General features: G+C 35.2%; 1 protein-coding gene across 10 annotated transcripts in view; it reads left to right on the plus strand.

Annotated features, from left to right (window-relative positions):
* Positions 1-27947, plus strand: part of kif1aa (kinesin family member 1Aa) — an 85760-nt gene that overhangs the window by 6915 nt on the left and 50898 nt on the right. For 6 of the 10 annotated variants that reach the window (XM_073852147.1, XM_073852148.1, XM_073852149.1 and 3 more), the window contains exons 3-14: positions 10989-11062; positions 11174-11353; positions 11669-11737; positions 11913-12091; positions 14974-15085; positions 15309-15386; positions 15672-15737; positions 15859-15876; positions 16914-16992; positions 17076-17154; positions 18554-18696; positions 19997-20035. In XM_073852147.1, the coding sequence (XP_073708248.1) occupies positions 10989-11062; positions 11174-11353; positions 11669-11737; positions 11913-12091; positions 14974-15085; positions 15309-15386; positions 15672-15737; positions 15859-15876; positions 16914-16992; positions 17076-17154; positions 18554-18696; positions 19997-20035 (1116 nt within the window). The remainder of the gene's footprint in view (positions 1-10988; positions 11063-11173; positions 11354-11668; positions 11738-11912; positions 12092-14973; positions 15086-15308; positions 15387-15671; positions 15738-15858; positions 15877-16913; positions 16993-17075; positions 17155-18553; positions 18697-19996; positions 20036-27947) is intronic. The other 4 variants (XM_073852150.1, XM_073852154.1, XM_073852155.1 and 1 more) reach the window with 1 other exon arrangement.

Consider the following 27947-nt stretch of genomic DNA (forward strand, 5'->3'; position numbering starts at 1 on the left):
AGGGTTGTGGTTAGGAATAGAGTTTGGTTTAGGGTTAGTTAGTATGCTTTTGAACAGTAAGATTTTTAATGTTTATTAATGATTTTTAAGTCTCCTCTGCTTACCAAGTCTGCATTTATTTCATCCAAAGTACAGCAAGAACTGTAAAATGTTGAAATATTTTTACAATTTAAAATACCTGTTTTCTATTGGAATATATTTTACAATGTAATTTATTCCTGTGATTTCAAAACTGAATTTTTAGCATCATTACTCCAGTCACACAATCCTTCAGAAATCATTCTAATATTCTAACATGCTGCTCAAAAACATTTATTTATTATTATGTTGAAAACCACTGAATATATGTTTTGTCAGTATGTCCAATCATTTGTATGTTTAAACATATATCCAGACATACAAATATATGTGTGTAAACATGAGTATACATAAAAATCTGTAAATATTAATAAGTCCAGGCTGGTTTATTTTACTTTTTTTTTTTTGCATTAGACATTAAGTTCACTTCTCAATCTGTCATAAAAGTATTTAACATTACTCTAAACATTTACAAATTAATTCTGACACTTAGGACCTTAACACATCTTCTTGATGCATTGGTAATTGGAACATTGTAGGTGCATTGTAAAGCACAGCTGGCAGTGCCTAATTAAGACAACTTTGATTAATATTACATTAAAAAAAATGTAAAAGGTATATATTTAATGAGTACATTCCCGTTTGCCAGATGTTATGTGCATTAACTCTCTTAGATAAGTGAGGATTATTTTTTAGTGTCTGCTTCAAATTGTAGTTTATAGTTTTTTTCAGATTTTTGTTATTATAAAATAAAAACAGCTTTTTCATCTATTCCCCATCATCTGAGCCTCTAACCTGACCACCTTTGTGACATTGTCTCAGCACAGCAATGCTGTAAGCCAGTGCACAGCATAGCATCATTTGAAATGCAAGATTACCTGCACAGACAGCCTGTGTGGTTTGCCTGTGGCTATTCAGAGTCCACTCAAAGACTTCTTTTCAAAGCCCTCGACACAATCACCAGGCTGCTTAAACCGATCCGTATAAAGGCCTAGTGGAGTTGCATAATGGTAGAGATCTATTCAAAATCTAATGTGAAACATTGAATTACTTAACATGTTTGACTTCCTTTTGTTGTGTATGTAGAGTTATGGCTTTGTGAATGCATTCTGTAGGGCACTTTACTAGAATATGCATAAACACACATGCAAACACACTGTTGTCCTTTGCTACTTTGAAAAGTAGACTTGGTGTATGGCAAGAGGGTCGATGATGTCATGAAAGGGCCTTTCTACTCAGCAGTAATTTGGAGAGCGGCCAGTCCCAGTCTCAATCTGAGGGTGTAAATAACTGGTTGTTGGTGGGAGTCTGAGCCCAGAGAGTGTCTTTTGTGCTCCACGCTGGCTGCTTTGTCACCGCTGCCAGCTTGAGATGGGTCAATAGCCGAGTTCCCACAAAGCTGTAGAATAGTGGAAAGCTGAGTGATTGACAGCACTGACTGGTTTAAGCCACCCTGCTATCACTGAGGCACCATTGGGCCGCTCACACAGGCTTTTAGGTTCCTATAAAAGAGTTTCCTTTTCGTAGGAAATTGTCTCATTACCAAGCCACAGAAGATTTTAGCTCTGGTCCCTGCGAGAAAACTAATGTAAGATTCTGTCTAATGGTTTCTAACAGCAAAAAGGCTTCACTAACGTGGGAGTTCATCGGTTTCAGTGCTGCTGTAAATTCTGTGTGATGTTCTCAGTGATACTGTGGTAATTATGCATGTGGTATATGTCCATTTAGAAAAGATACCAAATTATCCATTTGACGAATCTGTGTGATTATGGAAATGGAGAGACTTTAGCTAACAGTTTAAGAGAATCCCATTGCCGTGTTGTCATCAAAGTGCTAAATGATGCTCCACTGATCTCATCACTCCCAGAATTCCCTTCTTTTTATTGACTAAGACTGGAGCGCATGGAAATGGAGTCTAGAGTCTTTAAGAGAATCTAGAACTTTGATTAAGATAAAGCTGCGCTTTTTATGGTCCTTTATGGATGTTATTTGCTATATCATCCCAATGAGATCTTTGGTAAAGGCATTGGGGCACTGTGTAACATCATTGATCTTTTATTTCAGAATGTGCAATACACATTTCAGGCACTACATTGGTCCCAATAGTCCTGTTGACAGCACAAAGGAGCAATTGAACAACATGACTGCAATGCAAAATTTACAACATTGCCTGATCTCCATCAGAGGTGCAGATTTATGGCAGAGATTTATCACATTTCTATGGAAGCCCATTTCCACCTCTGAATAAAAAATGTTAAAAGTTAATTGCGACTTTTTATGTCAAAATTCTGACTTTTTTCTCGCATTTGTGAGTTTACATCTCACAGTTCTGAATTTTCTCTCAAAAATGCACGATACAAACTCCCAATTGAGAGTTATAATGTCAGAATTGTGAGATATAAACTCGCAATTGCAAGTTATAAAGTCAGAATTGCAAGGTGTAAACTCACAATTTTGACTTTTTTTCTCAGAATTGCGTGATATAAACTCACAATTGCGAGATATGAAGTCAGAATTCTGAGATATTAACTCACAATTTTGACTTCTTTTTTGCAGAACTGCGTGATATAAACTCCAAATTGCCAGTTTAACGTCAAAATTGAGTGATATAAACTTGCAATTGCCAGTTATGAAGTCAGAATTGCATGATATAAACTCGCACTTGTAAGATATAAAGTCCAGATCTTAGGGGAAAAAAAGATATGTTCTCAGAATTACGAGTTTATATCACACAATTGTGAGAAAAAAATCAGAATTACCAGGTATAAACTTGCAATTTTAAGAATAAAAGTCACAATTGTGAGACACAGACTGGCTATTCAATATTCACAAATTTGATTTTATTTCTCTGAATTTTGAGTTTCTGTCTCACAATTCTGACTTTATAACTCGCAACTGCGAGTCTATATCTCAACATTCAAAGTCAGAATTGCAAGATGTAAAATCAAAATTGTGAGGAAAAAAAGTCCGAATTGTGAGATAAAAAGTCACAATGATCTTTCTTTATTTTTTTATTCAGTGGCGTGAACACAGTGCTGATTCACAAACCTGAAATTTGTCTCAGGCAACAAAACTATAGAGTGTAAAGCTGTCTAACAGCAGTGTTGTAGATTCCAGACCATACCTCTCACTATAAGGTAATTAATGCATCTTGGTGAAGTAGTCTTCACCTTCCTTGGCAGTTTTCATTCAAATTAAACTTATCATTTTAAGTCTAATGCATGATCATCTGGCTGTAATGGAAAAATGGAGAGCAGTCATCTGGCTATAATGGAAAATTACATATATTCAACTGACTATAATAAAACTGATATATAGTCAACTAGCTTTAATGGAAAAGTTTTTTTTTTATTATAAGGTCACCATTTACAATGACCTTTTGTTTGACCTTTAATAGACACACTGGTTACAAACTGTTACACACATACATACTCAATGAAACCTAAAACCCAGCAGCCCAAAACACACACACCCCAACGTCAGCAGTCGCCACGTTCTCCTGTGGGCATTAAAAGTGATTAAAAATCCTCCTCCTTATTAGGTTTGAGCATTTACCGCTTCGGTCATGACGCTGATGTAACCGTTGCTGAGAAGGGTGGATGTGAATCATTGTCATTATTGAGAGCAGAGGAAAGGAGAGATGATTAGAGGAAGGGAAAGAGTTTCGGTAGCCATTCACAGCACAAGAAGACCATTATTGACGACTGACCTCTTTATGTATTAAAAGTGTTTTAACAACCTACTTCATGTCGGAATATTACAGACCAGAAGCATGAAATCAGACACCCTGACTGCTATGAATAATTCAAGCAGTGGCATCTCAAGGTTAGCATCATTAGCACTGATTGGTTTGATTGGTTAGTAGACTCCTAACCCATCACAGTTTCCAGAATGTGACCTGCTTGGCTCCTAGCAACAGAACACTTACGATCAGCGCTACCACGGTGACTGTCACATAAATGCAATTTACTAGCTCAGTGTTAAATGTTGAACACTTTTGCACTATAATAAAATGAGAAAACAAACTAAAGCATTATGAATTGGTGTGTGTGTGTGCATGTATCACACACCAATTCGTAATTTGTTGTGTGTATTTGTATATATATGTGTGTGTATATATATATATATATATATATATATACACAGTATATACACAGTGTTAGGAAAAAATACATTACTAAAAGTAATGTATAACAATATTGTGTTACTCCATATAAAAGTAACTAATTGTGTTAGTTACTTTTTGTGGAAAATAATGCATTGCGTTTGTCACCTAGGCTGGGCTTGCTTATTTGTTTTTTAATAACCAAAAGCTAAATTTAAAAGTAATGTATTACTTTACTAGTTACTTGGAAAAGTAATCTGATTACGAAACTCACATTAATTGTAATGCATTACCCCAATGCTGTATACACACACACACACACACACACACACACACACACACACACACACACACATGTTTGTTTTTGTGAATTGTGGGGACATTCCATAGGCGTAATGGTTTTTATACTGTACAAACGATATTTGCTATCACCCTACACCTTCCCTACACCTAAACCTAGCCCTCACAGGAGACTGTGCATATCTTTACATTCTCATAAAAACGTATTCTGTATGATTTATAAGCCTTTTGAAAAGTGGGGACATGGGCAATGTCCTCATAAGTCACCCTCTCCTTGTAATACCTATGTCATACCCATGTTATTACACCAATTTGTGTCCTGATATGTCACAAAAAGAAAATTACTTTCCTAAAAGTAATGCATTACAATATTGTTACTCCATAAAAAGTAACTAATTGTGTTAGTTACTTTTCATGGTAAATAATGTGTTACGTTACTTTTGCATTACTTTTTGTCACTTGGGCTGGGCTTGCTTATTTGTTTTTTAATCACAAAAAACTTGTGTTACTTATTTGAAAAGATATTTAGTTCTAAATTTAAAAGTAATGTATTACTTTACTAGATACTTGAAAAAGTAATCAGATTACGAAACTCACATTACTTGTAATGCGTTACCCCAACACTGTATACACACACACACACACACACACACACACAGACAGGATTGTTTTTGTGAATTGTGGGGACTTCCCATAGACTTCTATTGATTTTATACTGTACAAACCATATTTGCTATCGCCCTACACTGATCCTACACCTAAACCTAGCCCTCACAGGAGTCAAAAAAAAAAATTATTCTGTATGATTTATAAGCCTTTTGAAAAGTGGGGACATGGGACAATGTCCTCATAAGTCACCCTCTCCTTGTAATACCTATGTCACACCCATGTCATTACACAAATTTGTGTCCTGATATGTCACAAAAACAAACACACACACACACACACACACACACACACACACACACACACACACACACACACACACACACACACACACACACAAACAAACACACACACACACACACACACACACACACACACACACACACACACACACACACACACACACACACACACATACACAGTGCTGGGGAAAGTTACTTTCTAAAAGTAATGGATAACAATATTGCATTACTCCATAAAAAGTAAATAATTGTGTTACTTAGTTACTTTTTATGAAAATAATGCATTACATTACTTAGGCGTTACTTTTGTCACCTGGGCTGGGCTTGCTTATTTGTTTTTTTAATAACAAAAAACATTTTATTCCCTTTTCAAAGCATTCCTCCTCCTTTAGCTGGCTGGCTATTTGGCACACACATACAAACACATTTTTGCAACTTGCAACAAGAGTGGATGTAACATGGCAGTGCTTCTATACCGATGACGCATGATGTCCCGTGGGCTATGCGGTGCTATTATTATAACTCATATACTCTGATGTACAGCCGGTTCTGAACTGCCCTCAAGACAGTTAACCACAGATGTATAGACTGGGTGAAAGGGTCCGTCCATTTTAGTGACACAAGTGAATGAATTATTTCACTCCAACTCCTTAAGTGTGGCTGGCCATTTTAGAATTGGGCTTCCTGCGTTGTATAACATGGCTGCAGGATGTTGCTTAATGTATGTGATGTTCAGATTAACATGCTTAAAATGTGTTTTGATGGTTTCAACTAGAGCAAAATAATTAGGTTATTTTAAGCCGTTTTTAGATTACATTTGTTTTATTAGTAGATGAATTAGATTTGCTAATTTTTGGAGGTCAGTTGTCCTGTGTGTGCTTTAGTTAGCAGATGAATGTTTTTTTTTTCAGACATTAGCTTTGCTTGAGTGATATAGATGAAAAGTAGCACAGAGATTTACAGGAGGGATTATGCAATGACATGTCCTTCTGTTACTTGGCAGCTCTGTGTGTGTGTGAAAGAGAGGAAGAGAGAGAAAGAGCCATAAATATGTTTTATATTGTATCTGAAACTGTAATGCTGCAACTATGAAGTTCAGTAACATTTTTTGTTAAATTGCTAGGCTATAAAATGGTCAAATCAAATTTTTCACAGCATTTAGAACTGAAATAGTCCTGCATTATTGAAGAACAAAATTACATTCTGCAACCTGGGTTTTGGAGATGAAGTATTATAACAGTGCACATGGCTTTTCTCAGTTTGTATGCTAGATTTAAGTGTGAAGCAACTGAAATTTAAGGCATTCACAGAAAATCTTCCTTTTCATTAAGCTGTTAAGTGTGTGAGGTGAAGTGTGTCTGAGTATGTGTTTTAATTCGTAACAACATGAGAGTGAGTAAATGACAGTTGTCATTTTTTCAGTGAATCAAATCATTTAAGAGCTTGTTTATGGGATCATTAATAAGGCCAAATTAGCAGCTGATGCAGCAGCAATGTAACATACAAAGCTTTGTATTTTTCACATTTTATGTTGCTACCTTATGTTAAACTTCTTTAAATGACTTATTTAAATTAAATCAATCTACACTCCATACACCATATTGGCAAAGCAAAAAACAGGTTTTTAACATGCAAATTTATTAAATATAAAAAAACTGAAACAATTTCATTGCATAAGTATTCATACCCCTATCTGGGACAGTCGACATTTAGCTTAGGAGCATTTTTATTGCTTGTAGATGTTACTACACTTCAAGTAGCGTTAACCTGTGGCAAATTCAATTGGATGGGTATGATTTAGAAAGCCACATGTCTTAATAAAATGTCTAACAGCTGAAAATGCATATCAGACCAAACACCAAGCCGTGAGGTAAAAAAAACTGCCTGTAGAGCTCAGAAACAGGATTGCATCAAGCCACAGTCCTGGTGAAGAGTTCAGAAAAAGATCTGCTGCATTGAAGGTTCACAGAATGATGTAGTCTCCGTTACCCTTAATGGAAGCAGTTTGAAACAACCAGGACTCTTCCTAGAGCTGGTCTCCGGGCCAAACAGAGCAACTGATGGAGAAGGGCTGGCTTTGGTTAGACTGGTGACCAAGAAGCTGATGGTCACTCTAGTTGAGCTCTGTGATCATAAGTGGAGATAGGTGAATCCTACAGAAGGACAAACATCAATGCAACACTCAACCAATCTGGCCTTTATGGCAGTGTGGCAAGCCTCAATGCTCTCCTCAATGAAGACACATGGAAACACACTTGGTATTTGCAAAAAAGCACCCGAAGGACCCTCAGACTGTGAGAAACAAGATCTTCTGGCCTGCTGAACCTCAATTCCAAGCATCATGTATGAAGGAAACCAGGCACTGCTTATCACCTGAAGAGTACCATCCCAGAAGTAAAGTGTGTTGATAGCAGCCTCATGGTGTGGGGCTGTTTTTCAGTGGCAGGGACTGAGGGGCTCATCAGAGTAAGAGGAACGCCCAATAGCCTAAATAAAAACCCATTCCACATTCAGAACCTCAGACTGGGCATAAGGTTCACGTTCCAACAAGATAATGACCCTAAGTACACAGCAAAAGTGGTTTATAGACAACTCCGTTAATGTCCTTGAGTGGTCCAGCCACAGCCTGAGCTTGAACCCAAATATTTCTGGAGAAATCTGAAAATGTCTGCCAGACCCCATCCAAGCTGACAGAGCTTGAGAGGTGAAGAGATGAGGAGAAGAATGGTCTGTTTTTGCTTTGCTTTGGTGTCTGGAGTGTAGAGTGATGTGAATAAAGAGTTCTTTAAAACAGTATAACATGGCAGCAACATAAATACATGAAAAAAAAGAGATACTGCAAGATACTGTATACATATTATTGTACTTTTTATTAGTATAGGATTCATTTAGATCATATTGCATTGTGTATAAAATTAAACACATAGATCAATGAACTACAGTGTGTAATCAAATGCATTCAGTTCATTGACCAAGTGTCCCTGAAGAACCAAGATAAGTGTTTGCTTAGTGCAGAAAATCCTTTTCAACCTATTGACTTTCTGAAGGTCATCCTTGAATTGCCCTTTTTTGAGGTCAGAGCACATTGTGTGGGTTGAGGGAAACTTAATTCATCACATTTATCTTATGGCTTTTTTGTTGTCTGTTTATGTTAGTTATGTGCGTGTGAAATACCACTCTCTCTGTGTGTGTGTGTGTGTGTGTGTGTGTGTGTGTGTGTGTGTGTGCGTGCGTGCGTGCGTGCGTGCGTGCGTGTGTGTGTGTGTGTGTGTTCAGAAAAACTTTCCTCATCACCAGTTGACTAAATTCAATTTCTCAGTCCAGTAATGGTTGCTCAAGCATGTATTGAAAATATGTGTACTTCAACTGCCCTTTTCATGGTTGTTGTGGCTTTTTGCTTCATGGTTGATTAAGAATATTTAATACAGTTTACTTAAAGGCCTATTTTTAAGCGGTTTTGGTTTTTGGTCTTGCACATCCCACCATATGGCAGCTGAGATGTATTTCAGAACAGAGACAGTATGTTCTGTCAGAGCTCATGCTGCCTGTCAGACTCCTGACTGTGGCGTCTGTGGTGGTGTGTGGGCTGCCTGTGAGTAAGGCTGACGAAAGACGTTCCGTTAATGATGTTCTGAGCTACTAATAAACATCAGGAAATGATTAGAAAGGTAGTTTACATGCAGGTACATGATTTCAGCGACTGTTTATTGCTCTGTAAGTAGATGCAAATTGCACGGTTATCCTTCATATTTTCACACAAGCCAAGTCTATTTAAATGGTTTCCTCCAAGATGCAAAGTGTTTTTGGCAATGCATTTCTCTTACATAACGGGTGTTAATTCATTATATACAGATTTTTAGTGGGGTAGTTCTAGTTTTCTCAAGTTGTGAGTATCTTATGTGTTAATGCAGTACTTTTTGTGGAGTATGGTGCAAAGGAAATCTCTAAAATCGGCTTCTAAAGGAGAGTTCAGGAGGAGCAAGTTCATTTAATCCTGTCAATCACTACACAGTATTTAAATATTTAAAAGGTCGTTGCTGTGACAGTACTTCTGGTGTCCACCACCCCCATCTCCACCTTTATTTTATTCACTTCTACTGTATTATGAATTATTGATGAAATTGTCCAGAGAGATATAGTTAGAGCCTGAGATGAGTCTCATGCTTTAGAACTCAATGATGGACAGTAAACTAAATATGTTTACTTGTACCTCATTTAAGGATTATATGAAATCTGATCTCCTGAAGGACATTTATGGCTGGGTAACACAGCAGGCTTTGAACACTGACCTCAGGTTGTGTGCAGTTTGCTTTTCACCTTGATTTCTTACATTCTCAAACACAACTCTTTGTAGGGTTGTGGCGGAATTCACGAAGTTGTAACTGTTTTTAACACTGATTAAAACGTTTTTTTTTTTTTTTTTTACATTGATAAAACACTGTTTTTACATTGTAACATTATAAATGCCTTTATTGTCACCTTTGATCAATGTAAAAACAGTGTTTTATCAATGTAAAAAAAAATTTAATCAATGTTAAAAACAGTTACAACTTTGTGAATTCATTACAAATAAAACAACTGAAATACGTACATTGCATAAGTATTCATACCCTTAACTGATGAATAGACAGTTTAGAACTGTATTTATTTGAAATAGAAAATGTTTGTAACATTATAAATGCCTTTATTGTCACCTTTGATCAAACATTTTCTATTTCAAATAAATGCAGTTCATCTAAACTGTCTGTTCATCAGTACTGAGTTAAGGTATGAATACTTATGCAATGTACTTATTTCAGTTGTTTTATTTGTAATAAATTCACAAAGTTGTAACTGTTTTTAACATTAAAACATTTTTTACATTGATCAAAGGTGACAATAAAGGCATTTCTAATGTTACAAACATTTTCTATTAAAAAAATGCAGTTCTTCAAAGTTGTAACCGTTTTTAACATTGATAATAATAAGAAGTGTTTTCGAAGAATGATTTTTAAAGAATCATGTGATACTAATGAGTGCAGAAATGGCTGCTGAAGATTCAGCTTTGCCATCATGAGAATTAATTACATGTTAAAAAATATGAAATGAGAAAAAAATATTTTAATCTGTAATAATATTTAACAATATTACTATTTTTTTTTTTGCACATAAAAATATCTTACTGATCCCAAACTTTAAAACTTTATTTTATATGGTTTTAAGAAAAGACGTGTTATACTAGTTCATTTTATAGTAGCTCGTGCACCTAAAGAATTAACTTTGTCTACGTAATTTCCGATGACTCAAATCTTCCTGTGACGATGCCTGCTAGTAGGTCATTTTCATTTACACTCATTACCATATTCAAATGAACATAATTACTGTCTGGTGTGATTCCTGCCTCCCTGTGCTGACTTTCATTTATCTCTGATGGGAGCAGCAGTGTTTCAGAGCACATCCACATGGACCTGTTTAGACAAACTACAGTGACTCAGCACTTATTGACTGTGTGGCGGCCATTTAGTGGCTGACAACAAAGCATTAGATGTCCACTCTGGATCTCCAACATGTTTTATTAACCTTATTCATTCTCTGCCATTCTTTGCCTTGTCTTTCAGCTATCATCAACCCCAAAGCACCCAAAGAAAACAAAAGCTTCAATTTTGATTACTCCTACTGGTCACATACCTCGGTAAGTCAGAACTAGTACAAAAAGAAATTAAATCAGCATTACTTACAGTGAAACACACAAAACATGTAACATTCAAAAGATGATAGAATACTTTTCTTCATCTGTCCACAGCCAGAAGATATCAACTATGCCTCCCAGCAGCAGGTGTACAGAGACATTGGAGAGGAAATGTTACTTCATGCTTTTGAGGGCTACAATGTCTGTATTTTTGCATACGGCCAAACTGGGGCTGGTAAATCTTATACCATGATGGGCAGACAGGAGAAGGACCAGCAGGGGATCATTCCACTGGTAAACTATGAAGACGAATAAGCGTTTACAAATATCAATTTAAGCACTTATGCCAATATTTACCTGCAAATGTGGCTTTTTGGGTGTCTAAAGCACACATAGTCTCTCCTGTCACATTGGCAATGCTGTATAAACAGGAAATTGATAATGTATTCAGAGGCAGTGTAAACAAGATCAGTTCAAACTGAATTAAATGAGAAGTCAAACACCAAGCTGACAAGTAAACATAATAAGAAAATGATTATTCGCTTACTAATCTCTTTTTATTATGTCTGTCTTTTTCTTTTCTCTCCTCTCCTCCATCCTAATTATTAGCTGTGTGAAGACCTTTTCACCAAGATTAATGACAGTAATACTCATAACAACATGTCCTATTCTGTGGAGGTAAGATTTACTCAAACCATTTTCTTAATTTAAACACTGTGCGAAAAATTTAGCATGTCATTAAGACTTCAGCAATATTTGTTGGATAGTTGACTGTGTCTTTTGTATTAATCCTCAATTAGACTGAGTGATAGTGTTTTGTGCTTTTAACAGTCTAATATTTTTATCCTTTCAGGTTAGCTATATGGAGATTTACTGTGAAAGGGTACGAGATCTATTAAACCCAAAAAACAAAGGAAATCTGCGTGTGCGAGAGCACCCATTACTGGGCCCATATGTAGAGGATCTGTCCAAACTCGCTGTCACGTCATATAATGACATTCAAGACCTGATGGACTCTGGGAATAAGGCTAGGTATTCTATTCTATTCTATTTTATTCTATTCTATTCTATTCTATTCTATTCTATTCTATTCTGTTCTGTTCTATTCTATTCTATTCTATGTTCATGTCATCTCTGTACTGTAATATGAATTTTCAACAAGTAAAAACTATTCATTTTACATAACTCTACAAAAGTTTGGGTCAGGAAGATTTTTCTAAAAAGATTAATATTGTAATAATCCAGGACACATTAAACTGACTAAAAGTGACAGTAAAGACAATTTTTTTTTTAGTAATATATTTTTTCACACATTCTATTCATCAAAGAATCATGTAGAAATGTATCAACATTTTCACAAAAAATATAAACACCTAAAACTAAAACCTTTTGAATGGTAGTGTATTTAATGGTAGTGTATATTAAACACATAATTATTAATGGGGATATTCAAATTCTCTGATTTGCCTGTCATTACTGTATGTTATGAAACCAAAATGGATTCTGCCACAAAAACAACTTAAACAAATAGTCAGAGACCTGAACTAATATTTGAGTTCTGTTTGAGAAGCCATTTTATTAAAGCTAGGTAGAGTCTGTTTGTTCTTAAACATTTAGTGAGAACATAAAGAGGTGAATTAATGTAGTCATTCAATTATTTGTTGTCACTTAAAGCAAATTCTGACTTTTTTTCTCAGAATTGCGTAAAAAAACTCACAATTGAGAGTTATAAAGTCAGAATTGCGTGATATAATCTCACAATTCAGACTTTTTTCTCACAATTGCAAGTTTATATTTTGCAATTATGATTTTTTTCTCGCAATTGCTAGTTTATCTTTCGCAATTCTAACTTTTTTCTCACAATTATGACTGTTTTAGAGCTGCAAAACGATTAGTCGCGATTAATCGATTCAAAATAAAAGTGTTTATATATATGTGTATATATTAAAAAAAATGTGTACTGTATGTATTTTATGTATTTGTATATAAACACTTGTATATAATTTATATGTAAATATAAATATTTGACATAGAAATCTAGCATATTTTTCCTTAATGTGTACATGTATGTGTGTGTATTGATATGTACACATAATAAATACAGACAGTGCACACACATATAGTACGCAAACATAAAACTTTTATTTTGAATCGATTAATCACGACTAATCATTTTGCAGCTCTATTTTTTTTTTCTCACAAACAAAGCCATACATGGAATTTTGGAGATTTTGAGTGTTGCCATAGAAACAAATCATTTCTGAGTCTGAGGACATGATCAGCTCAAACTAGAATCTCAGAACTGCTGTTTAATAATTATAGTTATTTTGGCACAGTGTGAAAGTATTCTATTCTATTCTATTCTATTCTATTCTATTCTATTCTATTCTATTCTATTCTATTCTATTCTATTCTATTCTGGCTTCCAGAAATAACCAAACCACTGGTCTCACTCCTCAGTTCAGTCCTGGTCACATTTGTTTTTTTCAAGGTCTTCATGGCCACATTGAGAGGAAAACAAATATTTGCTTATTATTCAGGCTTATCATCATGGAAACAAATGGACTATTTAATTCCAGAAGGCATTATGTTAGTACATTGCTGTTTCCTCATCTTAGCGTCAATCAACAGTCCTTTAATCTCAACGTGTTGAGATACACCCCTCCCAATACACTACACTTTCCTCCTACGCTATACATTTAGCCTGTTATGTAAGTTGGTGTTTGGCAAAACAGACGGGAGCTAATTAATGAATTAAATAATTAGGAGGTCGAAAATTTGTAGCAAAATTTGTAATATGCTGATTTGCTGCACATTTTGAATAACAAGTAACAAAGTAACATTTCTCATTATCAGTGGTGAAAACTCTTTTTATGCCAAACTTGCAGTTGCGAGTTATAAAATCAGAATTGTGTGATATAAGCTTGCAATTCAGATTTTTTTTTTACTCAATTGCGAGTTATAAAGTCAGAATTATGAGATATAAAGTCAGAGTTGCGAGATATAAACGTAATTCTGACATTTTTTCTCAGAATTTCGTGATACAAACTTGCAATTGCAAGATAAAAGGTCAGAATTGTGAGAAATAAAACTGGCAATTCTGACTTTTTTTCTCAATTGCGAGTAAAAAAGTAAGAATTGCAAGATAAAGTTGGATTTGCAAGATATAAACTTGCAGTTCTGAGCTATTAAGTCAGAAATGTGTGATATAAACTCACAATTGAGAGTTATAAATTCAGAGTTGTGGGATGTAAACTTGTAATTTTGACTTTTTTCTCAGAATTTCACATTTATATCTCACAGTTCTAACTTTTTTCCCGCTATTCTGACTTTTTTTCTCACAATTGCAAGTTATAAAGTCCAATTCCAAGGGGACTGATATTTTCTAAGGATTGCGAGTTTATATCTCACAATTCACACTAACTTTATATATTGCAATTCTGAGAAAAAAAAGTCAAAATTGTGAGTAAAAAAGCCATAATTACCTTTTATATTTTTTATTCAGTGGCGGAAACTGGCTTCCATAGTTTTTTCTACTTAATATATTTGTTGAGTTGGATTATTTAATGAATATATATAGTAAGTTTATTTAAATAAAGTTAACTGTCAGTTTTGCTCAATTTAGTACATTTTAACTCAATGAAAGTATACATTTCCAAAAAAGAAAGTCATACCGCCTTCAAATGTCTGAATGGAATTAAAGATTGGATGTAAATACATCAGTGAAACATTTTGTTAATCATTCAATTTAAGAACAAGATCAAAATGATTCACAGAGGCAGAAATTAGCACAAATGATTTGATATGATTTAAAGAGACTTGAGAAAACTCTACACACACAGCACTTCCCATGGATTGGAGTCTGAGCTCTTAATATGAATGAAGTTTCTGAATGGTGATATTCTGTTATCCAGGACAGTAGCAGCCACTAACATGAATGAGACCAGCAGCCGTTCACACGCTGTCTTCAACATCATCTTCACCCAGAAGCGTTTTGACTCTGAGACAGACAACACTTCAGAAAAGGTACACGCTGCTGTTGCATATTACAGACCCTGTCAGTCACAATAAACAGTTCAGTTTAGAACAAGAGGTTAGGCCACTTTTCTCCCACCCTTACACAGGGCTGTATTAGATGACTTTTGACATTGGGAGTTTTTTTTTTCTGTATGGATGGTGTGAAAGGCGATATGGGCTCGTCCATTTCTCAGCATGTTCATTATTGACCTCTTCTGAACTTCCTTGGCAGGTCAGCAAAATCAGTCTGGTGGATTTAGCCGGCAGTGAGAGAGCAGATTCCACTGGAGCCAAAGGCACACGGCTCAAGGTGACTAATATATATATATATAATTTTTTTTTTTTTTTGCTGTCCAAGTTCACTTCCCATTCCCCATTGTCTATTGTCCTTTAATGCCCTCTATTTAACTCCCTCAGTATCTCAGTAGTCTCGGTAGTTATCTACCATCTACAAATGCCTCTTTCCCCATTTGTCCTCTATTATTCTCTCTCACGTTTTGACAGCATTCTGCTTTATTCTATCATCAATATATATCATCAATAATTTTGAGTTTGGAATTGTAATTCTATTTTCTACTTACTCTTTCCATCCCAGGAAGGGGCAAACATCAATAAATCACTCACTACCCTGGGAAAAGTCATTTCAGCCCTGGCTGAGGTGGTAAGTGTTTTGTTTTTGCTCTGAGCCTTGATGATGTTTGGTGATTTATTATTTTCTGCATACAATTTTAGTGTGTGTCAGTTTAATCACCTACAATTTATTTGATCACTTATTTTTGCAGGATTCTGGCGGAAACAAGGTATAACACTTCATCAAATTATCTATCTATCTATCTATCTATCTATCTATCTATCTATCTGTCTGTCTGTCTGTCTGTCTGTCTGTCTGTCTGTCTGTCTGTCTGTCTGTCTGTCTGTCTGTCTGTCTGTCTGTCTGTCTGTCTATCTATCTATCTATCTATCTATCTATCTATCTATCTATCTATCTATCATCTATCTATCTATCTATCTATCTATCTATCTATCTATATTAATTTTAACTTGATTAATTTTAATGATTAATGTTGATAATAATCTAAATTAATCAAAAATCCTGGAAGATGTATCACGTTTTCCACAAAAAAAACATACAAATATTAAGCAGCACAGTTGTTTTCAAAAAAATAAATATTCAATGTATTTACAATTTTAGTAATATTTTACTATATTACTGTTTTTACTGTATTTTTAATTAATTCAGCCTGAATTGAGCATACGAGAGTTACTAAAAAAGCTTACTGACCCCAAATCTTTGAAATATAATAAATATATAACATAACATAACATAACATAATATAATATTTGATCCTGGACCACAAAACTAGTCTTAAGTAGCACAGGTATATTTGTAGCAATAGCCAAAAATACATTGTATGGGTTAAAATGATCGATTTTTCTTTTATGCCAAAAATCATTAGGATAGTAATTAATGATCATGTTCCATCCAGATATTTTGAAAATGTCTTACTGTAAATATATCAACTTAATTTTTGATTAGTAATATGCATTGCTAAGAACTTCATTTGGACAACTTCAAAGGCAATTTTCTCAGTATTTAGATTTTTTTGCACCATCAGATTCCAGATTTTTAAATAGTTGTATCTCGACCAAATATTGTCCTATCCCAACAAACCATACATCAATGGAAAGCTTATTTATTCAGCTGATGTGCAAATCTCAATTTAAAAAAACTGACCCTTATGACTGGTTTTGTGGTCCAGGGTCATATATAATATAATAATGTAAATATAATATATATCTTTTTTATGTAATAATATTTTTTTTTTCCCCCACACAGAACAAAAAGAAGAAGAAAGTCGAAAGTTTTATTCCTTACAGGGATTCTGTGCTGACCTGGCTACTGAGAGAGAACCTTGGTATGTATCAAGGTGTTCTGTCACATGAAACAGGACTTTAATGTATTCTCACTGTTAAAGCACTTGACCTTTGACCTTTGCAGGTGGCAACTCTCGCACCGCGATGGTGGCGGCTCTCAGTCCTGCCGATATCAACTATGATGAAACCCTCAGCACTCTCAGGTATTCTGCCCCAGTAAAACACCAGTTTTATCATTGTTTCCTCTGTCAGCGGTCGGAAATTAGCTAGTTAATGAGCTGAAGGGTACAGCACTGTGTTACATAATGAGAACGTTCCTGTTCCCTGTTCACACACCTGCCTCTCACTTGAAATGCCCTTCAAAGATGCTGGTATGCAGTAATACTGCTGAGCAGAGTAATTGGGCACCTATCAGTGTGTGTGTGTGTGTGTGTGTGTGTGTGTGTGTGTGTGTGTGTGCAATAGAGTTTAATGTCTTTCTAAAATATTCTTTTTTCATTATACTGTGTATATGGAGTTGGAAAGTGTATTTTGCAAATTGTATATTGGAGAATGGCCCATATATACTGTATCTAATGTAACAGCCATAAGAAAGCAGCATTTTTAAAGGATAACTATTGCCAAAATGCAACATGGCCTGTTTTTTTTTTTACTGTAAACGAGACAAACACATATCTAAAAGCATAATTACGACAAACGAGCCGTTTTTGAGATTGACCGTGATTTTGTTTTGTTTTCAATGGCCGGTGAATGGGAGTACTATAGGAATAAATTTGAGCGCATCAAAATCGATATTTTTACAACACTAAGAAGGCTAGACACACCATGAAACTTTGCTCGAAGTATTGCCTGGGTCTCTACACATGAACTCAAGGATTGAGAGCATTGTTTGTGTACACACAGTTTACTAAAAAGAAAGTTTTTGAACAACTCACTTACACTGTTTGAGTTTCCGCTCTCGGCCGTCTTGCTAGTCAAGAAGTGTCGATCTCCAAATACAAGGATGGATAGCTCCTAAAGCATATTTCCATATAAATGCACGGCTAATTCATTGTTTGGTTGCAAGTGAAAAACAATATTAACGTTCTAGTTGTAAAAAGAGCCTCATATAAGCCTAATATTTCGTCCAATGGAGTCCATTCATTCGCATTCGGAGATCGACACCTCTTGACTGGCAAGACGGCCAAAAGCGGAAACTCAAACAGTGAAAGTGAGTTGTTCAAAACCTTTCTTTTTAGTAAACTCTGTGTACACAAACAATGTTCTCAATGCTCGAGTTCATGTGTAGAGACCCAGGCGATACTTCGAGCAAAGTGTTATGGTGTGTCAAGCCTTCTTAGTGTTGTAAAAATATCGTTTTTGATGCGCTCAAATTTATGCCCCTAGTATTCCCATTCACCAGCCATTGAAAACAAAACGAAATCACGGTCAATCTCAAAAACGGCTCGTTTGTCATAATTATGCTTTTAGATATATGTTTGTCTCCTTTACGGTAAAAAAAACAGCCCAGGTTGCATTTTGGCAATAGTTATCCTTTAATTTTACATATATTACCATTGTTTATTCTATTCATCTTTACCATCCACTTTCTGTGTGATTCAGGTATGCAGACAGGGCTAAGCAGATCCGTTGTAATGCTGTGATCAATGAAGATCCTAATAACCGCCTGGTGCGTGAGCTGAAAGATGAAGTGTCCCGTCTTAAGGACCTCCTCTATGCCCAAGGCCTGGGTGACATCATTGAGAGTAAGAGCGTTTGCTTTTCATCTGTGGTTCCTTCATTTCATCATAAGTATTTCATCAGACAGTTTGTGACTACTTTTGTTTTTATGATACTGAGACATGCGTTACTGCATATGTTTTAAAGTTCTGTTCCAAACCCTAGTAAACTGCCTATAGAAACAGCTTTTTTAGGGACAGCCGTCACAGATGGCAATGGCTGTTCAAAAAATGAATGAAGTATACAACTTAAAGGGCTAGTTCACCCAAAAATGTAAATTGTGTCATTAATTGCTCACCCTCATGTCATTCCAAACCTGTAAGACCGCTGTTCATCTTCGGAACACAAATTAAGATATTTTTGATTAAATCTGAGAGCTTTCTGACCCTGCTCAACAAAGCAACACGTTCAAGGCCAAAAGTATTTTAACGATATCCATACTATCTTTCTGGGCCTTGAATGTGTCAGTTGCATTGCTGTCTATGCAGGGTCAGAAAGCTCTTGGATTTCAGCAAAAATATGTTTATTTGTGTTATGAAGATAAATTAAGCTCTTACAAGTTCGGAATGACATGAGGGCGAGTAATTAATGACAGAATTTTTATTTTTGGATAAACTATCCCTTTAAGTAGGCTGCCTTCTAAGATCATTTTGGCCACATTTTAAGGCAACATGAGGTGAAACACTGAAAAAAATGAATTCAAAATGGTTGACGGAAAATAAGGTTAGTTAAATGTAAAGTCAATGTAAAGTTTTCTAAACTGGTCACTTTTTGATATTCCATAATGGTTAATGCTGCCTTATTAGGCAGCTGCCTATGTAGGTAGTAGGCAGCAAGCAGCTTGCAAGGTTTTGGAACAGAGCTTATGTCTCTATAAGAGATGGAAGAGGGTTGCATATATAATCATGAATGGTTAAAATCAAGTATAAAACACAAACACACATACATATTAAAATGTACGCTCTTTAAACAACTTGCATTGATTCACTGGGTCCTCTACTCTTCTCTGTGCACTCCTAACTCTATTTCTCTATTTCTTCTAATCACTCGTTTCTTTTCTCATCCTATCGTCTCTCGATGGTGATCCCAGCGGGGAAATGCCTTAGAACAGACGATCTGGAGTCCAGCCCTCTGGGTTTGGTACAATTCAGTGTCAAGTGACTTTCAAAAGTCTGATTTAGACTCAGAATTTCCTTCTTAGCTTTTAATCTTTTTGTGTCAAACAGTTCGTCTCACTTTCCTCTCTCTCTTTCTCTGTTTCTGTTCAATTTGAGGATTTTTTTTTATTCCTCTTACTCTTGTTTCTTCTTTGTCATTCTCTCTCAGCGTTTCGGGGGCCAGTTGAAGATTTTGCTGGTTTGAAATGTGTGTTTCTTGGGCTCTATCTCACTCTCTCTTCTATGCTTTTGCAGTGTTTATGGATAAAGCAGATCTCTGCAGCCTCAGGGTCCATTCAAGGGTTTGAGAGAACATTCATACTCTCTCAATCATGCAAAAATCATATCGGAGCCATGTTCATGTCATATCCCATAAAAGCCGTAAATGTTTGTCTGTTAAGGCTATCAGATTATTTTGTAATTTCTCTGTGGCAGTAACAATTATACCATTTATATATTCAACATTATATAACATACAAAATTATATGACAACATTACTATATTTGGTATTTATTTAGTATCTAATATTTGCATTATTAAAAATAATGTAGATATTTGTAATGGACAAGCATAATACAGTCTTCTAATAATCTAAATGATAATTACCAAAATGCCATTTTTAGAGGTGGTATTTTGGTGATTATTTGGTTCTTGCTTTTTCCTAATCATAGTTGCTAGTGTGATTTCTGAGCTGAAAGCTGCTTTATCTGGTGCTGCAGGGCTGTTTGTTCCCTCTATCTTTTTCATCCACTCGTTTTTGTTATCTTTCTCTTTTGCCTTGCAATGCAGAGCAGGATAAATGCTATGTCCCACTTCTAAACTAATTTAACTTTCTCACTCATCTGCCATATTAGATAATGATTTTTTGTTTCCCCTACACTGTCAACATTTTCTGTTTCAGTTAATAAGAGTAAACAAGTTTAGTAATGCTTAAAAATTGTATTTTAATGCTGAAATTTATTCATATTTTGAAATTTAGAAGTGGACTTCTAAAATTGTCTGCGCAATTTATCCACAAATATAAATTTACAAAAATAAATTTCATTGTATTAGATAGCTAAGTATCAAACGAAGTAGCATCTGCATGTGCAATGTGCTACTTTTCTTTACAATATGCAGTGTTCACTTATAGCAGATGTGTGTTTGTGTGACAGCTTGTGTTCTCTAAAGCTTTATGCAATGGCTGCCTGCTGCTTGCTAGCTGCAGCTTTATTCATTTTATTAACTAAACATCAAATGCTTTTTAAAGAGAAGGTTCACCCAAAAATGAAAATTACCCCATGATTTACTCATCCTCAACCCTTCCTAAGGTGTATATGACTTTGTTCTTTCAGACAAATACAGTCAGAGTTATATTTAAAAATGTCCTGGCTCTTCTAAGCTTTATAATGGCAGTGAATGGGTGTTGAGATTCAATAGTCCAACAAAAGTCCAATAAAGTGCATCCATCCATCATAAAAAGTATTCCACACAGCTCCAGGGGGTTAATAAAGGCCTCCTGAAGCGATTTGATGCATTTGTGTAAGAAAAGTAGCTATATTTTAAACCTTTGAACTTTTATCTGTAGCTTCCGTGACTGTTGCACGGACATTTGTGAAAGAGTGGTGTTCCAGTGGATGACGTAGGATGTAGGCTAGCATAAGCTCTGGTGAGAAATGATGAACAAAACACAGATCATGATTTAGAAGTACAAAAGAAGGATTTGTAAAGAAAACTGTTGCTAAACAAAGAAAAATTATCTTCCTTTGCTCTTGTAAACAAAACTTGGTTCTCACAAGACTAGCATATTCTCTCTGGAGCTTATGCTACACCTACTGTACTTCCTACAACATTTGCTGGAACGCCACTTTTTCGTAAATGAGCATACGACAATTAGTGTAAGCTAGAGGTTGCGGTTTATAAAGAAGGACTTTATTAAACCCTCAAAGCCATGTGGAGTACTTTTTATGAAGGATGGATACAATTTTTTGGACTATTGAATCTCAACAGCCATTCACTGCCATTATAAAGCTTGGAAGAGCCAGGACATTTCTTAATATGCTTCTAATTGTATTCGTCAGAAAGAAGAAAGTTGTATACACATAGGATGACTTGAGGGTGAGTAAATCATGGGATCATTTTCATTTTTGGGTGAACTATCCCCTTAATATTCTATGTAACTCACCTTCAAAGCTAATGATGATAAGGGCGCTCTGAGAATCTGTAGTCTTGTTCTTACCTCTTTTCAAGAAGAAATAGATTATTGTTAAATATTTTTGACTTGCAGTTAATTTAGATGTTACTACATCAAGCTTTTTTTCTGATTACTTGATAAAAATAAAACTTTGTGAAATGGATTTGATATAACATTGCATTTTTGGTGTTCAGCAGGTGATGATGGAATTAGGGCTGCCCTCGACTAAAGATTTTTGAGGATTAGTCTATTAGTCGCATGTTTATTAATGAGCTGTATAAATCAGAATAATGGGCCTTAAATTGCCTACATAGCCTAATAAGTGTTCAAGCTTAAATAATTATGAATGTCTCAGGGAAAACCAGCAAGGAGACTGCATTAACGTTTTAATAATTTATTGATAAACTATTTTCTTTGTCATCGGCTTAAGAGATGAAGTCGGCGACAATGACTCGTCATCTCCGCAGTAGTGGATGTATCCGTTGGCATGTTTCATACAGATTACATAATGTAAGAATATTGTTTTCTATTTGAATTGGTTGATTCAAAAGTAGACATTTGACTCTCTATAGATATTTCTCATGTCTGTAAGGCAAGTATACACAGAGTTTCAAAGTTTTGCACTCAAGTTCACAAAGACTGAGACGACAGAAAGCGTTTTCTGTTTGCTTTAATTATTTTACAAAAAGTGCAACGTTTCGTTGTTATTGTGAGTGCGCACAAATAAGCATAGAGTCTTTACAGAATCGAAAGATGTATTACTATTATCTGTATAAACAAATGATGGAGTATTTTAAGAGGAAGTGACCACACCAGTGCCTCCATCTGTCATGCAGTGAGCGCGCTACTGTTCAGCTTCCACACTCTGCGCAAACATTTCAATAGCATACAGTTTTCTAGGTTAACATTAGATGGTTAACAATCTGTCCGTCACAGACTGCGTGACTTAAAGGTTGTATCAGCGATTTCAAGCCTGAAACATAAAGTGTCAAATTCAGCTTACCTTTCTTCACGATCCGCTCGCTGCCTGCCCCATAAATCGACTGTAAAAAAAACGCGTCTCTCTGGTCAGCCTAGGGTCCGAGATATGCCAAAAAAACAATCGGTGCTACCAACCACTGTTTGTTTTTCTGTGGAAAGGTTGGTAGCACCGATTGTTTTTTTTGGCAATTTGACACTTTATGTTTCAGGCTTGAAATCGCTGATACAACCTTTAAGCACTTCCTGTGGATTTTTTTCTCTGCGACTAATAATATTTTGGTTAACCAAGCCTCTTCTCATCGACTAACGATTAGTTGACTATTAGGGGGCAGCCTTAGATGTAATACAATCATGCCCAGTTTTTCCAAATTGAGAGAATTATTTTCAGATTGGCAGCATCTATTTACATGTGTAAGAAAAGGTAGCTGCTACTTACAGCAAATGAATAAATAAAAAAATAGAATCTGGTTTGCACCAGTGTTATTTATATACTGTTATATTATTTATTCATATTTTGAATTAGCTTTTATTGTCATATTTTATCATTTTAGCTAAAGTTTCTGGGATTTTTGTTGTGATTTTCTCATTTTCATTTTATTTTTTAGCTTTTAAGTCATTTTAGTACTTACATTTATTTATTTTAATCATTACAAATAGTGATAACGATTTTATTCAGACAAAGAATAAACAGAAATGATGTTCTTTTTGTGCTATGGATAAATTGTTTGCGTAATGTTCTGTGAAGTTAGTGAAAATAACCTTTGTTGAAACTAAGCTGGCTGTTTGCACTACAAGATATGTCACTGGCCAGACGTGAAAAACATTTTTAGTGCATCGTTGATCACGTTTGCTGTGTGCGTGATGTAGCCATTATTCAAACACAGATTGATGATGTAGAGAGGGGGGGAAAGCCTAGTTAATCTCAAGCCTTGCATGCATTGGCACAAAGCACTGCTTAAAGCAGAACATATTAGCAGACGTGCCTTTCTTTAATGTACATTATGTAATCCTCTCATATCAGCTGCTAAATACATAGAATAGGATGTGAATCCTTAGTCTCCATCTTAGCTTTGTGTTTAGTCATCTGTCACCAGGGGCTACGTCTTCTCACGTTTTACCCAAGATACTTGCTTTGCAGCTCTCTTAGGAGTGTAGTAGCACCGAGTAAGCGCTCTGTTGCCATAGCAGCACTGTCAGAGCTGAGAGATGTTATTGTGCTGAAGGTTACCGAGAAATTACAAAGCCAAACTCTCTGTAGAATATACGTTTATTTAGCTATTATATGCCGTGTTACATTTCACATGGTATTAGCATAACTGTTCAGCTAGAGATATATGATATTTAGTGGTTGGATAGGTGGATATTATATGAAATGCTGACAGTGTCTCTTAATAGGAGAAACGTGGGAGGATATTTCCTGTGTGCGGCTCGCAAGAGCCGTGAATGTTGTTTTGTAACTCAAATGTAGGCTGTAAGTTATTTCATTGTCAAATGGATTTCACGAGAGCATAATGGAGCTGGTAATGGAGGTTTTACTGTGGTCAGCGATGACGATCATTCTGGTTAGAGATGACGGTAATGAGAGTCACTGGCTTTTAGCAGAAATATGAGCTCATTGCTAATGGACTATAGTCAACATATGCTTATATAAAGTGTATGTTAATTAGAAAGAGATGGGCCTATGCTAAATACAGTTAAGGATATTGGAGACATAAAAAGCCTAGGATAAAATAGCATGGTGTTCTCCTTTTAGCATTTTTAGACAAAAGTCCATGGAATGGAACATTTTGTTAGGTGTATTTTATCAATATTGTGGGTGTATTTTAAGTAGGCTCTAATTTTAGGATAACCTGATATGGACATAAAAGCCCCAAACCTATCATGCATATTTAAAGGGATAGTTCACCCATAAATGAAAATTCATTTACTCATCTTCATTCCATTCAAACTTTGATTTCTTTCTTCTGTGCAACACAATAGAAGATATTTTGAACAAAATAACGTAAGTCAATTGGGTTTTAAGGTCACAAATGGACATAAACATAGTTTAATTTCTCTGATATGAATGTTTTCTGAAGTGATATGATGATGATCAAATGATGAATGATCAAACTGAAATTTAAGCCAATATACACCAGTTTTAATAAATAGAAAACTTGACAAATTACATCAGATATGGCAACACACACCTCAAATCATCTCATGGTATGTAAGAACGAGCAGCTAACAAAAATGTTTTCCAAAAATGTTTTTCTAACATTCCCACTAAGTTATGCAAATTCTAATCAATCATTGTCATAACGTTATGAGAACCTTATATTTGAATGTTCTCTCTATGTTTAAAACACCCATATTTTATATTATGAAAAAAAAAATTTATACAAACGTTGAACAAACATCTACAAACTTCTGATCTTTTATACCCATTATCCTCGATCGTGTACAAATAACATAAAAAATGCTTTAAGCATGTTTTCGGCTGTTTACTCTTACCATTATGAGAACCTTAATCGTGTACAAATAGCATCAAAAGAACATCCAGAGAGTATTGTTTTAAGACCGTTTACTCTTACCATTATGAGAACTTTAATTGTATACAAATAGCATCAAAAGAACATCCAGAGAGTATTGTTTTAAGACCGTTTACTCTTACCATTATGAGAACCTTAATCGTGTACAAATAGCATCAAAAGAACATCCAGAGAGTGTTGTTTTAAGATCGCCCTGCTGAAAAAAACAGCTAATACCAGTCTAGGCTGGTTGGCTGGTCTTAGCTGGTTTAAGATGGAAGTAGCTGGTTTTAGCTGGTCACCCAGCCTGGCCAGGCTGGCCAGGCTTGTTTTAGCTGTGGTTTCCCAGCCTGACCAAAAAGGGGCCAAAACTAGGGATGTCCCAATCAGGTTTTTTGCCCTCGAGTCCGAGTCATTTGATTTTGAGTATCTACCGATACCGAGTCCCGATCCGATACTTCTATAATACATAAAAAAAAGAATAAAGAAGAGCGAAGAAACAGATCCAGGATGTTCCTTATTTTTTATTTAATTCACCTTATTTTAACATTGAACAACTCTGTTAACAAACAGAGTACTTCTGTTCGGTAGCTTGAACAATCAAGTAATAAATTACATAAATTCTTCATTACTGGACTTTAGTGCAACAGTAAATAAAAAAAAAAAGTCTAATATAAAAACAAATAGCATCTCAACTTAAAATACCTGGCAGGCATGTAAACAAATAATAATTAAAAAAAGTGCCACAGTGTTTGCTGTGTTTCTGTGTGGAGTCAAGAGGTCTAACTCTGTGCCACCGCATAACTACAGATGTGTTAAAAAATAATGAGAATATAATACCAGAGGTTGCATTAGACTGTTACATTTCGGACAGGGTCGTAAAAATTCCGTCATAATTCATTATTACCCGTCATTTTAATTTTCATATTTTAATTATAACACATTTAATTACATGTATTTAATTTATTTATTTAATGAAACAAAGTCTCAAATTTCAAATTCAATTTCATTAGGAATTTCAAGCAATAAATACCGTTTTGGCACTCTTTAATGTGGCATGATAGATCGTTGTAGCTTCTTAGTACTACAGCGCCTGTGCGTAATCAAACGCATAGCAAAAGGCAAAAGATTATACTCTTACCATTAGGAGAACCTCAATCATGTACAAATAAACTCAAAAGAACATTGAGAATGTTGTTTTAGGATGGTTTTCTCTTAGAATTACAAAAACCACAATCGTGTACAAATAACATCAAAAGAATGTTCCGGGAATGTTGTTCTAAGACCGTTCTCCCTTAGACCAATTTCTCTTAACATTACAAGAACCTCAGTCATGTACAAATAACATAAAAACATTTCCTGTTACCCCTGGGTAAGGTTTGATGTAGTCTCGCGTAGCCAGACCTTCAGACTGACGGCTGATGGTCTGGAATTCATAGCAGCTTTCATTGGCCAAGGCCCGCCCATAAGGCCGTTTGATCGACATGTCAAACAACCAATCACAGTTTGTTTCGTCCAGCGTCACGTTTCAGTGCATTCATTAAAATAACCAGCATTGAAGGTTAAATAAGAAGAGGGAGAACAAGCGGTAAGTCAGTAATTTGTTCGCGAACGTCGCAAATGTGTATAACAACAATGGCGTCTGCATAAGCACATTTTAGCAAAACGCCGAGTAAATCCGTCTGCGCGTTGTTTCCCGGCGGACCGAAAATAAACGCGGCACTTGCATCTCCCGGATATCCGATCAAATTCAACTAATCAGATCACGACTTCGACATTCCTGAAGTGTTTCCAGTTAAGTGTACCATATGCATCAGACGTTTAGTCAACGTTCGGTGGGCGTGACGCCTGAGGCTGAGACTAGGTTTGATGTTACTTGACGTTTGAAGTACATGTTGTCATCTTGATGTAGTCTTTGTATACAAACGCTAATCAGTATTGTAATTTGATTTCAGAGTAAATAAAGACTTAATTTTGATCTGTTCATCATATAAAGTGATTGTGTCACTTCACTAGGCTTATAATATACCAGTTGACTCATATACTGGATTAATTAAAACTTCTATGTCATCTTTAGCTCATGAACATTTTGGACACCATTGACTTTCATAATATGAACTAATATTGACTCTAAATAATTCAATATTTAATAATATTTAATATTTCTAATATTTTTTATTTATTTAATAATTTAATAATTAATAATAAATAATTTTAGTCAGGTTAGATGCCATACTAAATTTAACACGGTTGAAAATGAAATGGTGAGGGGATAGACTTACAGTTTTTACAATGACAGACACTGTATAAAAGTCCCAGATCATGTAATTTTCTCAACGTCAAAACTGTTTTATGTTTTTTATCAACTGAAAGTTTTTTCAGTTGAACAACCTGTTTTCAAAAAACAGTCCATTGTACAGTTAACACAGTGTAGTTTTGTCCAACAGAGCCTTATT

The sequence above is a fragment of the Garra rufa genome, chromosome 12, assembly GCF_049309525.1.
Source record: "Garra rufa chromosome 12, GarRuf1.0, whole genome shotgun sequence".
NCBI classification, from domain to species: domain Eukaryota; kingdom Metazoa; phylum Chordata; class Actinopteri; order Cypriniformes; family Cyprinidae; genus Garra; species Garra rufa.